This window comes from Macrotis lagotis, chromosome X (assembly GCF_037893015.1).
Source record: "Macrotis lagotis isolate mMagLag1 chromosome X, bilby.v1.9.chrom.fasta, whole genome shotgun sequence".
Taxonomy (NCBI): Eukaryota; Metazoa; Chordata; class Mammalia; order Peramelemorphia; family Peramelidae; genus Macrotis; species Macrotis lagotis.
In genome coordinates this window covers 25,812,123-25,825,425 of record NC_133666.1, presented here as the reverse complement: position 1 = coordinate 25,825,425, position 13,303 = coordinate 25,812,123, and the positions used below count along the sequence as shown (strand labels likewise).

General features: G+C 35.5%; 1 protein-coding gene across 13 annotated transcripts in view; it reads left to right on the top strand.

Moving 5' to 3' along the window:
• Positions 1 to 13,303, top strand: part of FSIP2 (fibrous sheath interacting protein 2) — a 99,002-nt gene that overhangs the window by 40,053 nt on the left and 45,646 nt on the right. For 7 of the 13 annotated variants that reach the window (XR_012472743.1, XM_074208123.1, XM_074208131.1 and 4 more), the window contains 2 exons: positions 6,723 to 6,768; positions 9,005 to 9,034. Coding sequence is in view for 12 of the 13 variants with exons in the window: in XM_074208131.1 (XP_074064232.1) it covers positions 6,723 to 6,768; positions 9,005 to 9,034 (76 nt within the window). In the remaining variant the exon portion in view is untranslated. Of the gene's footprint in view, positions 1 to 1,020; positions 1,088 to 6,722; positions 6,769 to 9,004; positions 9,035 to 13,303 lie in introns of all 13 variants that reach the window. The other 6 variants (XM_074208126.1, XM_074208122.1, XM_074208124.1 and 3 more) reach the window with 1 other exon arrangement.

Sequence of the window (13,303 nt, the reverse complement as noted above, 5' to 3'; positions counted from 1 at the left end):
AGAAATCATTCCCTTCATGTGGCATTTACAGATCTTTATATGGCTGAAAAACAACTTAGGATTCAGAGGTGCTATGGAGCACTAATTGTCTAAACTATGTGGTCCACATTATTTGAAAGAAATTCTGTACCATTAAGGGGAAAAGTTACCACTAGCCTTATCACTTGCTAAATGACGTCTAGTCCTAGATCAGTCACTAACTCATTTTATGACCTTGGACAAATCACTTAACTTCTCATTTTATGGAGAATGCAATGAAGTGAATTTCCTTGGATCGCCCTGTTGATTGAGAGGAAGGATCTGCATGGAGTTAGGAAGATCTGAGTTCAAATCCGACCTCAGACATTTACTAGCTGTGTGACCCTGGGTAAGGTATTTAATCTCTGTAACTGGTAGCTGGATTGCTCAGTAGATAGGGCACTAGGCCTAGAATCAGGAAGACCTAAATTCAAATCTGACCTCAGATAATTACTAGCTGTGTGACCCTAGGCAAGTCATTTAGCCTCTTAATCCATTGGCAAAGAAAATATCAAAAAAACCCTATAATGGGGTCATGAAGAGTTAGACATGACTAAAATGAATGAACAACAATAATAAACAAGAGAGAGAGCCCTACTCTCTAAGCGGTTGATGCAACAAAGATCATTGGCCAAAAAGCCAAATATGGCTTCAAGCATCTGCTTTGCATCTTCAAATCCTCCCCAAATTTGCCTCCAAGGATTGATTGCCTCGGATGGAAAACTCTTGAGGTTTCTTTCAGTTTCTCTGAGCTGACTGACTTATCTGGACTTCACTTAGTTACCCTGAGGGCACAAGGAATTCTCTGAAGAATTTTTGTTTCCTTCTAAGAAATTCTGCTTGTATATTTCTTATGACAAGGGAAATATTGTTCACTTTTAGAATAAGATCTTGAAGCCTTTCAATTTATTTCTTTTTATTGTAAAGAAAAGAACAAGTTTGAGCAGATGTTCAAATTTTAAGAGCCTTTTTTCTTCTTCTTTTTGCATGTGGTACGTACAGAGAGAGCTCCCCACAACCCTGTGTGAGAAACCAACCAAAAGGAAGCCAAGTTATTCCTTTGAGACAGGTAAATTGTTAGCATCATTCACTGTGTGCCTAGCGTGTCAGGTACTGTGGAGACAAGGGCCCCCAAACAAAGCACTTTGAAAACTAAAGTACCATAGAAATACTAGGTATGGTTAATAAAATGCATTGTAGTTGTTGAAAAAGGCTGGACACACTACAACATCAACATCTATAAAAAAGGGGGTCAAATGAGATAACATGCGCAAAGTACTTTGTAACTATAAAGCCAGGAGCACTGTGAGCTGTTACTGTTTCAGCCTTTCCTGAGAGGGCTTCACAGAGGAGGGGGGGACTTGAACTAGGTCTTAAAGATTGGGTGATGTCTTCAAAAAAAAGCAGAGAAGATAAGTGAAGGTAATGCAAGTGATGGGAACAGAGAGAGCAAGGAGGCGGTGTTGTGTACCACATGTTCCAGGGATGGTGAGGTCCACATACGTTATAAACAAACAAAAAAACAACAACAAATACCCTATGGCCTTGCCATAGCCGAATTAGTTTCTAATTAGGGCCTCAGGCCTAAACCCTAGAAGGCTCATAGTTCATTTTCTGGTTATCTTGAATGATGAGCTTCAAGTCAAAATATTAAGCTTATATTGTAATGGACAGATTGCACTGTAATATACTTCCTAAAACATATCCAAAATTGAGTACAACATTCTAACTTTGGTCTGCTTAGAGTGATGGCTTAGACCAGCAACGCTATTCCTTATCTGGTTCTGTTTCAAAATAGGGCTCCATTGATTATCCCTCTAGTGAAAGGTAATTCATTAACCTTAGGGAAGAACATTTCTCTATTGGAATCAATGATTGAGAGACTTGATCCCTGAGGATCTTGGATTAAAAAGAAGAGCTATATCTCAGATCTAAATAGAAATTCTGAGAAACAGGGTCATCAGACCTGAGTCAGAAAGAACTGGAAGTCCAGGGACAACTAGCAAAAGTAAGACTAAGGTAGGGCTGAGCTATGGCAAAGAGAAATCTCAAGGAAGGCATCACAAAGTGGAAGAAGCAAGTTGACACTACCAGTTGTACCCTTCCACTAGTTAAGGGAAGTTTCAAGACAAAGGTCTGCCTTTTTCCCCCAACTTCCCATGATGACTCCTGTCTATCCAAAAACACTGCACCGAAATATAATCTGCTGTTGCTTTACCCAAATGGTCTTGGTTAGCTTAACTTTGCCCCAACCATATAGAGGCTAGATGTTAACTAGAAATAGATGTAAATATAAATTAAGGTACAGAGTCAAATCAGCCTAAATGTTCAGAATTTTCCTAAGTGAAGGAGTAATTATGATTATACTCCTTATCTAAAATAAATGACCATAAGTCACAGAGAAGGGAATCATATGTTGGCCCTAGGCTGAAAATAAAAAGTTCTGCGGGAGTTAAAAGACAAAGTCATTAAAAAGTAAAAGCCAAGCTGTGTGGCCTTGGGCAAGCCACTTAACCCCATTGCCTTGCAAAAAAAAACCTTAAAAAAAGTAAAAGCCAGGGAAAGATTACAGACAGAGACTGGTAGGGGTGATGTGGATATTCCATTGCTAGAGCACTACAGGGTAGCTAAAACCATACAAAGGACTCCTAATTAAAAGAATCAGGGATACTGAGGCATTTTTCAAAATGGTATAGAAACTTTGGAGATACCTAAAGTACTTACTAAGTTATAGGAGTTATAGGAGGAAGCTACACTATTGTCCTAAACACTCTGAGGATGTAGATTCTTCTAAAAATGACTAGTAAGAATTTTAGAAAGTACTAGACCCAAAAAGCTATTCAACTTTGTATCCCCTTTGACCCAGTGATTCCATGTTTAGGTCTGTGCCCCAAAGAGATCAAAGAAAGAAGAAAAGGGTTCATAAGTACAAAAAGATCTAATTTTTTTGCTGTTTTGTTGTTGCGTCATTTCAGTTATGTCCTACTCTTCATGAACTCATTTGAGTTTTTCTTGATAAAGATCTTGGAGTAGCTTGCCATTTCCTTCTCATTTTTACAATTGAGGAAATGAAGGTAGACAGGGTGAACTGACCTGCCCAGGTCATATAGCTAGTAAGTGTCTAAGGCCAGATTTGAACTCAGGTCTTCTCAAGTCTTTCTGATTACTGACTGGCACTGTATCCACTGTGTCACCTAACACCCACAAAAATATTTATAGCAGCTCTTTTTCTGTGGTGGCAAAAAAATATAAAACAGAAGTAATAATGGGAGATTTGCCAAGCAAGTTGTGGTGTGTGAATGTGAGGGAATTGTGCTATAAGAAATGATGAACAGGATGGTTTCAGAAAAACCCGTAAAGACTTGTATAAACAGATGCAAAGTGAAATAAGCAAAAGCAGGTGAGAACAATCTACATTAGGTATAAGTAATATTTAAATGATAATCAACTGTGAAAAATTTAGAAACTCTGATCAGCACAATGATCAATCACAGTTTCAAAGGACCCATAATGAAACATGCTATAAGAACTGATGGACTTAGAGTACAGATTGAGGCATATTTTTTTTCTCTCTCTTTTTTCTTTTGTTTTTCTTGCTTTTTCAATGGATGTGGGAGGAAGAGAATTTGGAACTGAAAATAAAATAAAATTCAATTATAAGAAGAAAGCTCCAAGAAATTGATTACAAGATTCTCAAATAAAATGAGAGAACTCTACATAGAGATGACTGTTAATTAGGGAAGGTGTCCCTAGAGAAAGATTATATTAACTAACCCTATGAGAAAACCTATCTAGTGCCAGGACCATCTACAGATGCCACCAGATTTCTACACACCAAAGCATATAATGTGGCATCACAGTAGAACCCAGGACTTTATTGAGAAAGGAACCATGTCTCCCTGGAAGAAAAAAAACAGTACAAAGGATATCTGGGTCAAAAGGGTAATCAAAGCACAGGCAGGCATCTGAGGCATGGAAAAAGAGGCAGACTGCTAGAACATCTCAAGGGTGCAGCTTTTGGAGTTACTTAGATTCTAAAGACTTCAAGATTTACAGTCTCATGACAACATGTTTACAGAGACCAGAAGGGAAATATGGTGTGATGGTGGGACCAGAAGAAACACGTGTTACATTCTTTCAAGGTAGTATTTAGGAAAAGCAAAGAAAGCAAGATTGTAACTTGAGGGGCAGCTAGGTGGTGCTGTGGATAGAGCACCAGCCCTGGAGTCAGGAGGACCTGAGTTCAAACCCAGCCTCAGACACTTAATAATTACCTAGCTGTGTGGCCTTGGGCAAGTCACTTAACTCCATTGCCTTGCCAAAAAAAAAAAAAAAACTAAAAAAAAACATTGTAACTTGGATAAGTATACAGAGATTGATAGAGAGTAAAGCAATAAAATCTGAAGCCAATACAGACTGGAACAAGTGTGTTGGGACATAGTATATCCTGAAGTATAGCCTAGTAGAAAATTAACAGACAGTTGGCATGAGCCCTCCTCCTTAAATAGATGTTCTAGGAGGAGCCCTCTACCCTTCAAATAGAAGGTACTGATGAGGTATAAGATCTAGGACTGATGTGATCTTGCAGGAAGAAAAGGTTCCTGGGGCATGATGGAGAAATGGAGAGGAGTACTGCAAGGTGGAAAAAGGTGTTTGCCTTTTTATGTTTCTCTTCACTCCTAAGTTTGAACTTCAGAGCTTCTCAACAACTCTGATCTTTTCATCATGCTTAGATGATGCTTAGAAGTCCTTTATTTCATTAAAGATCCATTAAAGATTTCTCCCCTGTAGCATTATATTTAGTTTTGTTGGTTGTTATTCTTGGTTATAAGCCCCTATCCTTTGCCTCCTGGTATGTGTATTCCAAGTCTCTCTTCCTTTATAGTACTGGCTACTAAATCCTATGTGATCCTAACCAGGTCTCCTTGGTACTTGAATTCCTTCTTTCTGGATGCTTGCAGTGTTTTTTTCTTTGACCATAATGTTCCTGGAAGTTTTTATTTGGGGATTTATTTCAGGATGTGACTAGATTCTTTCTATTTACACTTTGCTCTCTGATTCTAAGAGATGTGGGCAGTTTTCTTTGAAGGAATCTTGAAATATTATGTCTAAGCTCTTGGATTATTTTTTGGTCATGAAGGTCAGAGAATACCATGCTTAAAAATTTTTTATCTGAACTAGAGAAGCAGGTTTTTAAACATCCATTCCAATAGGCTCATTGTTCAGTACCTCTGTATATTTCCACATTTCCCATTTTGTTTTCCTCACAAATGGAAGATAAATGCATTCTCAACAAGCCCGCAAATCTCAACGCAGCACAAAGGACTGAAGGAAAGCTCTCTTTGCACAGATTCTTAGAATCAATGAATTTCTCTTAGTCATTTATCTTGGTTGAAAGAAAATCAACTTCCTTTAAATTATTCCTCAGATGCCTCATGGGAAATTGGAGGCTAAATCCTGGAATCTGGAAAACTGAGACAATAGGGGGAAGCTCTACTCTGCTCAATCCTTCCAAACGGAACACTTCCAGTGTGGACTCCTGATCTGTCATCCAGAGATCAGCTGAATTGAATTTGGCAAGCTTAGTTAGTTGGTTGTCTATCAGTAATGAATTCTTTGGATCACAGAAATTTATAAAGATGGTCTACCAAAGTTGGAAATAAATGGCAATCTGTGTCAGAACAGGGGTACCATAACCAAGGAAATCATAACTCCCTATAGTGCCAAAAGAAATAAAAGAGTTAGCAGTTAGCCTTGACTCTGAATTTGCCTTCCACTCTGAACTAACTCAAAAAGGGGGCAGCATGAACTTGAAATAATGAAAATCTAGATTCAAATCCATTCTCAAACATTACTAGTTTGGGGCCTTTATGTAAGGCATTCTTTGTGCCTCCATTTCCTCATGGGAAAATGGAGGTGGGAGTAGATTCACTGACCTTGGAGATTTTCCCTAGACCTCTGTTTCTGATCCTATAAATACCAAGCTCAAAGGGGAAGTATCTCGAGTAACTATCTGACCATGAACTAAGTTGAAATAGACTAGACGTTCTTAAGCAGGGATTTGTGAGCTTGTTTCTAAAATGTTTTGATAATTGTACTTCGATATAATTGGTTTCCTTTGAACTCCTATGTATTTTATGTTAAACATTCTGAGAAGGGATCCACCTACTTTACTAGTACACCCAAGGGATTCAGGCCACAAAAAAGGACCTGAAATAGATTGAATTCTTTTGATTGAATTCTACTTTTTTAATTGTATTTCAGCAGGAATATTGTAAGCATGGATAGACTGTTGTATCCATCATCCCTGTACAACTATAAATATATTCCTTGTAAAAGCTGAAATTATCACCACCATTATCTCAAACTATTCAGCCCCTATCTACCTGCCGAGCTTTTGCAAGCTAATGTCCTAAGCAAACTGACAGAAGCTACTTCCTACCCTCTGGGAACTTATAATGTAAGGTGGACAATATTGGAGTGGGAAGACAGGAGGGAAACACATGGACATTGAGTAAGTGAATGAATTAAATTAATAACTAACACATTCACATTGCCTCCCAGCAGAAGAATAAATACTCAATTGGGGAATTGCTCTTAGCATTTTCAAATGGCCTGGGACCAAGAGGTATTCATTCTCTGTTTCTCTCTTTGTCTGTCTGTCTGTCTGTCTTTGAATGTTATAAACAAATAATGATTTTTAGATCCAATATCCAAAGAAGACTACATGTCTGAAGTTCTCTCAAATACGTAAGTATAAAACCAAATTAGTGATGGGCAAAAATCTGAAATTACTACAGAAACCAAGGCTTGAGCTTCTGAGTATATTGACTTATTAAACAATGCATGTCAATTGCATAACAAATTGGAACCAGAACTCCTCAACTTGGCACAGGGACCTGAATGCAGGGGGGGGGGGGGCAAATTTCTGTGCATTAAAAGATAGAGAAGATTAAGTAACCTGATTTCTAATTAGAGGAAAAATGCGTAGCTTTCTGAGTTAGACAGAGGAAAGTGAGCAGGTAAATTTTACCAGTTGTAAAACAGAATGTTGCTCGGTTCCATAATTAACAAAATAGATAGAATTTACAGGAAATAGCAATTTAGGTCTCAAAATGGAGTTGTTTTACAAGATAAACTCACTTTGGTTTATACAATTTCCACAAATCTCTCAATGCCCCATTTTGATTAATTGGAGAGGGAACTAGTTCATTCCCCCCATGGATCACTTATCTGTAAATCAAATTTTTAAAATTTGTAATGTGCTCATACACACCATCACATTATGTACCAAAAAAAGACAACTTCCTCTTTGCATAATTTAGTACAACAGCTAACAGATTAAGGATTTTACATATAAAATTGCATTGGTAATTATAAAGAAAGTGATATTATTTTCCCATTTCAAAGTATCTATCTAATAATTTAAAAACTGAAAGGTTCTGACTTATAAATTTTTATATGAATGATTATGAATTTGATATGAATATGATTATGAATAATTTGATAATGATGATATACAAATATTTGTTAAATAGACTATATAGGTAAGCTAAGTCAGGCTACAGATCAAACTACTTATTCACAATGGACTAATTTTGAGAGAGGAGATTTAATGTCACCAAAGTAACCAAGCAAACTCAAACACCATAAAACAAAAAAGTCAAGGTAATACAATGATCATCAGTTTTAAAGTCATCAAGAGAAATAAAGAATCCTAGTAACCCACTCCCAACATCCATTTAATCAAAACATTTTGTCTCCAGTCCCAGAGATCCCATGTAGTCCTCCGGTCCCTAGAAATAGTTTCTCTTGGACATATGGGAATAGGCCTCATGCTCAGGACAGCTCTGAAGGGGCTTTGCTTCTACAATTGCATATCACTTACAGAAATTCCTAAATAATTCTTCTAAAAATCCAACAGTAACAAGATTTATTACAATTTAATACAACTCTTAAATTTGGCTTTCCAGTAACTAATTCATGTGGTGAAAACCAGTTCAAATCTTATAGAGCTGATCCTATTAACAAAGATATAAGAACATCAAATTATAATTCACCTGAGACTATAAAATTGCAGTTTTTATATACAACTTGCTGTTTTTATCTTTACCTAAACCCTTAACTTGATAGAATCTAAAAAAATATTGATAAGGATCATAACCTTTCATTTTTTTAAAATTATTAGATACTTTGAAATGGGAAAATGATTTCACTTTCTTTATAATTACCAATGTAAATCCTTAATCTAATTTTTAGAACCTATTATTAAAATGTAATCACAGAGCAGCTAGGTGGCACAATAGATAGAGCATGGGCTCTGGAGTCAGGAGAACCTGAGTTCAAATATGATCTCAGACACTTAATAATTACCTAGCTGTGTGACCTTGGGCAAGTCACTTAACCTCCTTGCCTTGCAAAAAGCCAAAAAAACCCATAATCAATTCCTGAATTTCCCACTAAAAACATTTGGAAATCAATCGTATACATAAGTATCTAGTTCTCACGGAAAACCATTTATTCCTGTTGTTTCCTCAAATTTTACCTTTCCATTTAATTAAAAAACTTTTATATTATTTATATTATTACATCTTTATCCTATTACTTTGTCTAATTCCCCCTTTTAGGAAGATATCATCCCTATATTACAATTTGACTATAATATAGATTAAAATTTTAAGATTTTTCATTTTTCATTTAAGATTTTGCATTCTATTATAGTAAAAGATATTCCAGTACCAATCAATAAATTTAGTATTATACTTACAAAGCTCTGCTGTTCATCTGACCTAATTATTGAAATTTGCTATGAAAGGAAAAGGAGGAGTACATAGTTTTTTACAATAGTGTCAAAATATCACTTCAAGGGCACAGAGTGACTTGACATACCATATCAGTGAAAAAACTCTTTTTGCTTTCTTTGATTACAATCATGAATTATATCTGACAGCTAATCATGTACTAAAGTTTCACTTTTTTCCCACAGGTTTACATTGTCAGGCTCAGAATTATCCAGGTAAGAAATTTTCCTGTTTAGAAAAAAATAGCAAAATAGCGAAATGGAGTCAAAAGTATCTTAATTTAAGCAGTCCAAGGTCATCCCCTCACCTTTTCCAAGTGACAGACATCTACCTTTAGCAGACTTTAGAATATTCAATTTTCTCCTTGACTGGTGGATAGCTGATTTAATGTGCACTTCAAATAACCATCCCTGTAATCAAAGCTCAAAACAATATTAAATTACAACCCTAAAAGTTTTCATTTCAAATAGCAAAATTATATCAATCACAGCTTAGGGTTTGAATATTATTAATTTTTTCATGTTTCCCTAACAGTTACATGTCATTTATCCTTTACTTATAAATCAAAACCAACCATAAAGCAAATTACCTGATAGAGGACATTAATGTATTGAAGTTAGATCTTTAAAACACTCCCTACATTTTCATTATTTTTTATAAGTGATAGCCAAAAACTTCCAAGTGAAAACTCACTTTATTATATTAAACTTTTAAATTCCTCACTTTGACAGGAGTTGCAAAGGGGTCCTATTTTCTCAGTTCTAGGTTCTCAGACTTTTGCAACCTTTTGATTTTACCTGAATACAAAGTCTCAAGGGACCTCACAGATAAGAATATTTTAAAGAGTCTGTGCAACTTTCCCCCCGTCAATTAATATGCCCATTAAATAACAATTTTCAAATGTCTCTTTTTATCACATTAACTGCTCAGGCTGTAATCTAAGGGCATCCAGATTAAAAGAGAAGTTATTTTTCTAATATTTCTTTTTTTTTGCGAGGGGGGAGGGGAGATTTCAAGGCAATGGGGTTAAGTGATTGCCCGAGGTAATTATTAAGGGTTGAGGTCAAATCTGAACTTAGGTCTGCCTGATTCTAGGGCAGGTGCTCTATCCATTGTACCACTTAGCTTCCGGTAGCATTTCTGATACAATGGTTTCTCACAGTGTTTCTGTCACAGTATCATGTATTTAAAACATGAAACAAAACTTGTTACCAATCAAATAACATCAATTTAGCCAAATGCATATAGAAAATCATTAATCTTATTACCTTTGGCTTTTATACTAATCACATAAAAAATCTGGGTAGAGTTATAAAGTATGGAGCAATTACTTTCAATTAAGTAATAATAATTAACATTTATCTAGTACTTACCATACGCCAGGCACCATGTTGAGCACTTCATGATCATCGTATTATTTGATCCTTATAATGCCAGGAGGTGGGTTCCATTCTTATTTTCCTTTTTATAGATCAGGAAATTGAGGTAAAACAGATAAGAGAACTTGCTTAAGATTACACAGCTTAATAAATTTTTGAAACAGGAGTGTAGCCCAGGTTTCCCTTCATTTTTTTGCATTTGATGACACAATATGAGATCACATTTCACCACACCATAATTTAATTACAGAACAAATTTCAACCAAATTAAATCTGGATTTACAACCACAACTCAAAATCTCAATTTTCCAGAGCTACTAGTCAGCACTTGTGCTTTAAAAAATTCAGAATTCAGAGCTAACAATTAGCTCTTCATTTCCATAAACTTTCCATTTACTTTCTTTCAAAAATAGCCCAAAGAGCCAAATCAGTTTCTTTTATGTTCATAACCTGGCCTCATCCTCTCTTTCCTTTGACGCTTTTCAATTTTAATCCTAAACAAAAGATAGGAAGATATTCTATCTGGTAGCTTTGCATTCCAGTCTCACATTCCCAGCCCCTTAGTTTGGAGCTCACAAGATTCTAAAAACTAGAGAATATGCTACCATAATGGTCTTTCTGGAGCAAAGTACAATATTTCCTAACCATTTCCCAAATTATCTATATAGATAATATTTATTTTATAGAATTTCTTCTCTTCAATTTAGCACATAATTTGCATAACTGCAATTTCAATACTGTTATTATTTCTTTCTAATTTTCTTTAGCGACTTTGTTTCTAGTTTACCTAAATAATTAATTCTTGCATATAAAGCTTTGAAAGTTCTACTTCAGTCTTCCCAAAAACTTTCCCAGTACCTGGTCACCTCCCTTCCTTCCTATCACTGTAAATATCTATCCAGGGTTTAGGCCTAGGAGATGGTAGGGGTGAAGTAGGTAGTCTCTCCATACCGACTCCTCTTCAATTTATATCATCCTTTCCATTCTTTAGTTAAATTTTACTCATTTTAGGTTGTTCCCTGATTTAAACAAGTTTTTCTCTTTTCATGGTCAAGACAAGATTAATAAGAGGTGGCTATTAAGTTCCAAATTAATTTAAAATGCAAACCACATGTCTATTTCTTTTCTTCACGCTGGGATTACTTTTAAACTAGCTGCTTTCTTTCATTATGCTAAAATAATAGATTTATCATTTTGGAGAAAAAGTCATCTAAGTGCTGTTTATCTTTGAATCTTTTATAGAATTTAATTTTTATTTTTTTCTTAAAGCAAATTCTCACTCACTTCACCAAGACTCAATAAGATGTATTAAGCTTCTGCTAAATGACATCAGATAGGAGAAAGAGAAGGGAATGAGTTCCTGGAATGACCCTAAATCCTAGGAGTTCACCTCTGCAATCTTAAAATGATTAATCCCCAAACTCCTTAATAATTAATCTCCAGGGGGAAGCTAGGTGGTGCATTGGATAGAGCACCAGCCTTGGTGTCAGGAGGACCTGAGTTCAAAACCAGCCTCAGACACTTAATATTTACCTAGCTGTGTGATCTTGGGCAAATAACTTAACCAAATTGCCTTGCAAAAACAAAAAAAAATAATAATAATCTTCAGTCTCCTAAATCTCCTAAAATGTTTTTTAGCAGTTAACATCATTGGGAATCTTAATTCATATTTAGTGCCACAATTCCTTTCTTTGATTATCTGATTTTGTCTCTGTAACTCCATCCTGACCAGGGATGAAATGACAGAGAAAGTATTTTGAAGGTCTTTTTTTCTTTGTAACCTAATCTTTCATTGAAAAACCTAAAGTAGGAGTTAGTCCTGCTTACTAGGGCAGAGTATAGCATCAGATTACAGAAGGTTGGGAAAACTGCTTCAAGTATGAAAATTCATTAATCAGGGCAGCTAGGTGGCACAGTAGATAGAGCACCAATCCTCATCCAGGAGGACCTGAGTTCAAATCCAGCCTCAGACAATAATTACCTAGCTGGGTGACCTTGGGCACTTAACCCCATTGCCTTGAAAAAATAAAAAAAAGAAAATACATTAATCTCCACTATATTAAATTCTTTGGCTGTAGCTTTTGAGTAGTTTTCCTATAGACTGCATTTTCCCCTAAAAAAAATCTTTTCAAGGTAGTAGAAACTACAAACACTAAACAAGAAAAAGATATTTTTAAGACATAAAAATGCATACAAAATAAGACAGAAAAGGTTTAGTGTGCATAATTTTCTAAAATTTGAAGTAATTAAAAAGTCCCTTCTTCAGGTAAACTTTGGGACCCATTTGTATTTTTATATATTTTAGCATAATTTGAGAGTTCTATCTTTATAGTCATCCCTTTCACTCTTGTATGAGAATCTATTTGTTTCCAGGCCAATAAGAATTTCCCTAAGAGGTATATCAGTTTATAAATGAGCTCTTCCCCTTGTCTCATGCCAAAAGAAATCTTTCCAAGGGGAATTCTTTGATATTTTACTATTACCAAAACTCATTGTCCCCTTAAAGGGAATATCTCTTTCCCAATAGTGTGGGAGTAAACCTCACCGTAGTTGGAAAGAATTTGAAATCAAGAGAGGGTTACCTACCTTCAGGGCAGTATTCCATAAAACTAAGATGCCATTCTTGGGGCTGAAGCCCTTTCTCAGTCCGGCTGATTTCACCAAAAAGTCTCATGGGCGAAATCTAAAATAACTGAGGGGAAAAAAGTTTGATTTATCAGCGCATATTTTTTTACTTTTTTCTTTCTTATTATTTTTTAAGGATTTTATTTATTTTAAGTTTTACAATTTTTCCCCTGATTCTTACTTCCATCCCCTACCCCCAAAGAATGCAATTTGTCAGTCTTTACATTGTTTCCATGTTGTACATTGATCCAAATTGAATGTGATGAGAGAGAAATCATATCCTTAAGGAAGAAACATAAAGTATAAGAGATAGCAAGATCAGACAATAAGATATCAGGTTTTTTTCCCTAAATTAAAGGTAATAGTCCTTGGTCTTTGTTCAAACTCCACAATTCTTTCTCTGGATACAGATGGTATTCTCCATCACAGACAACCCCAAATTGTCCCTCATTGTTGCACTGATGGCATGAGCAAGTCCAT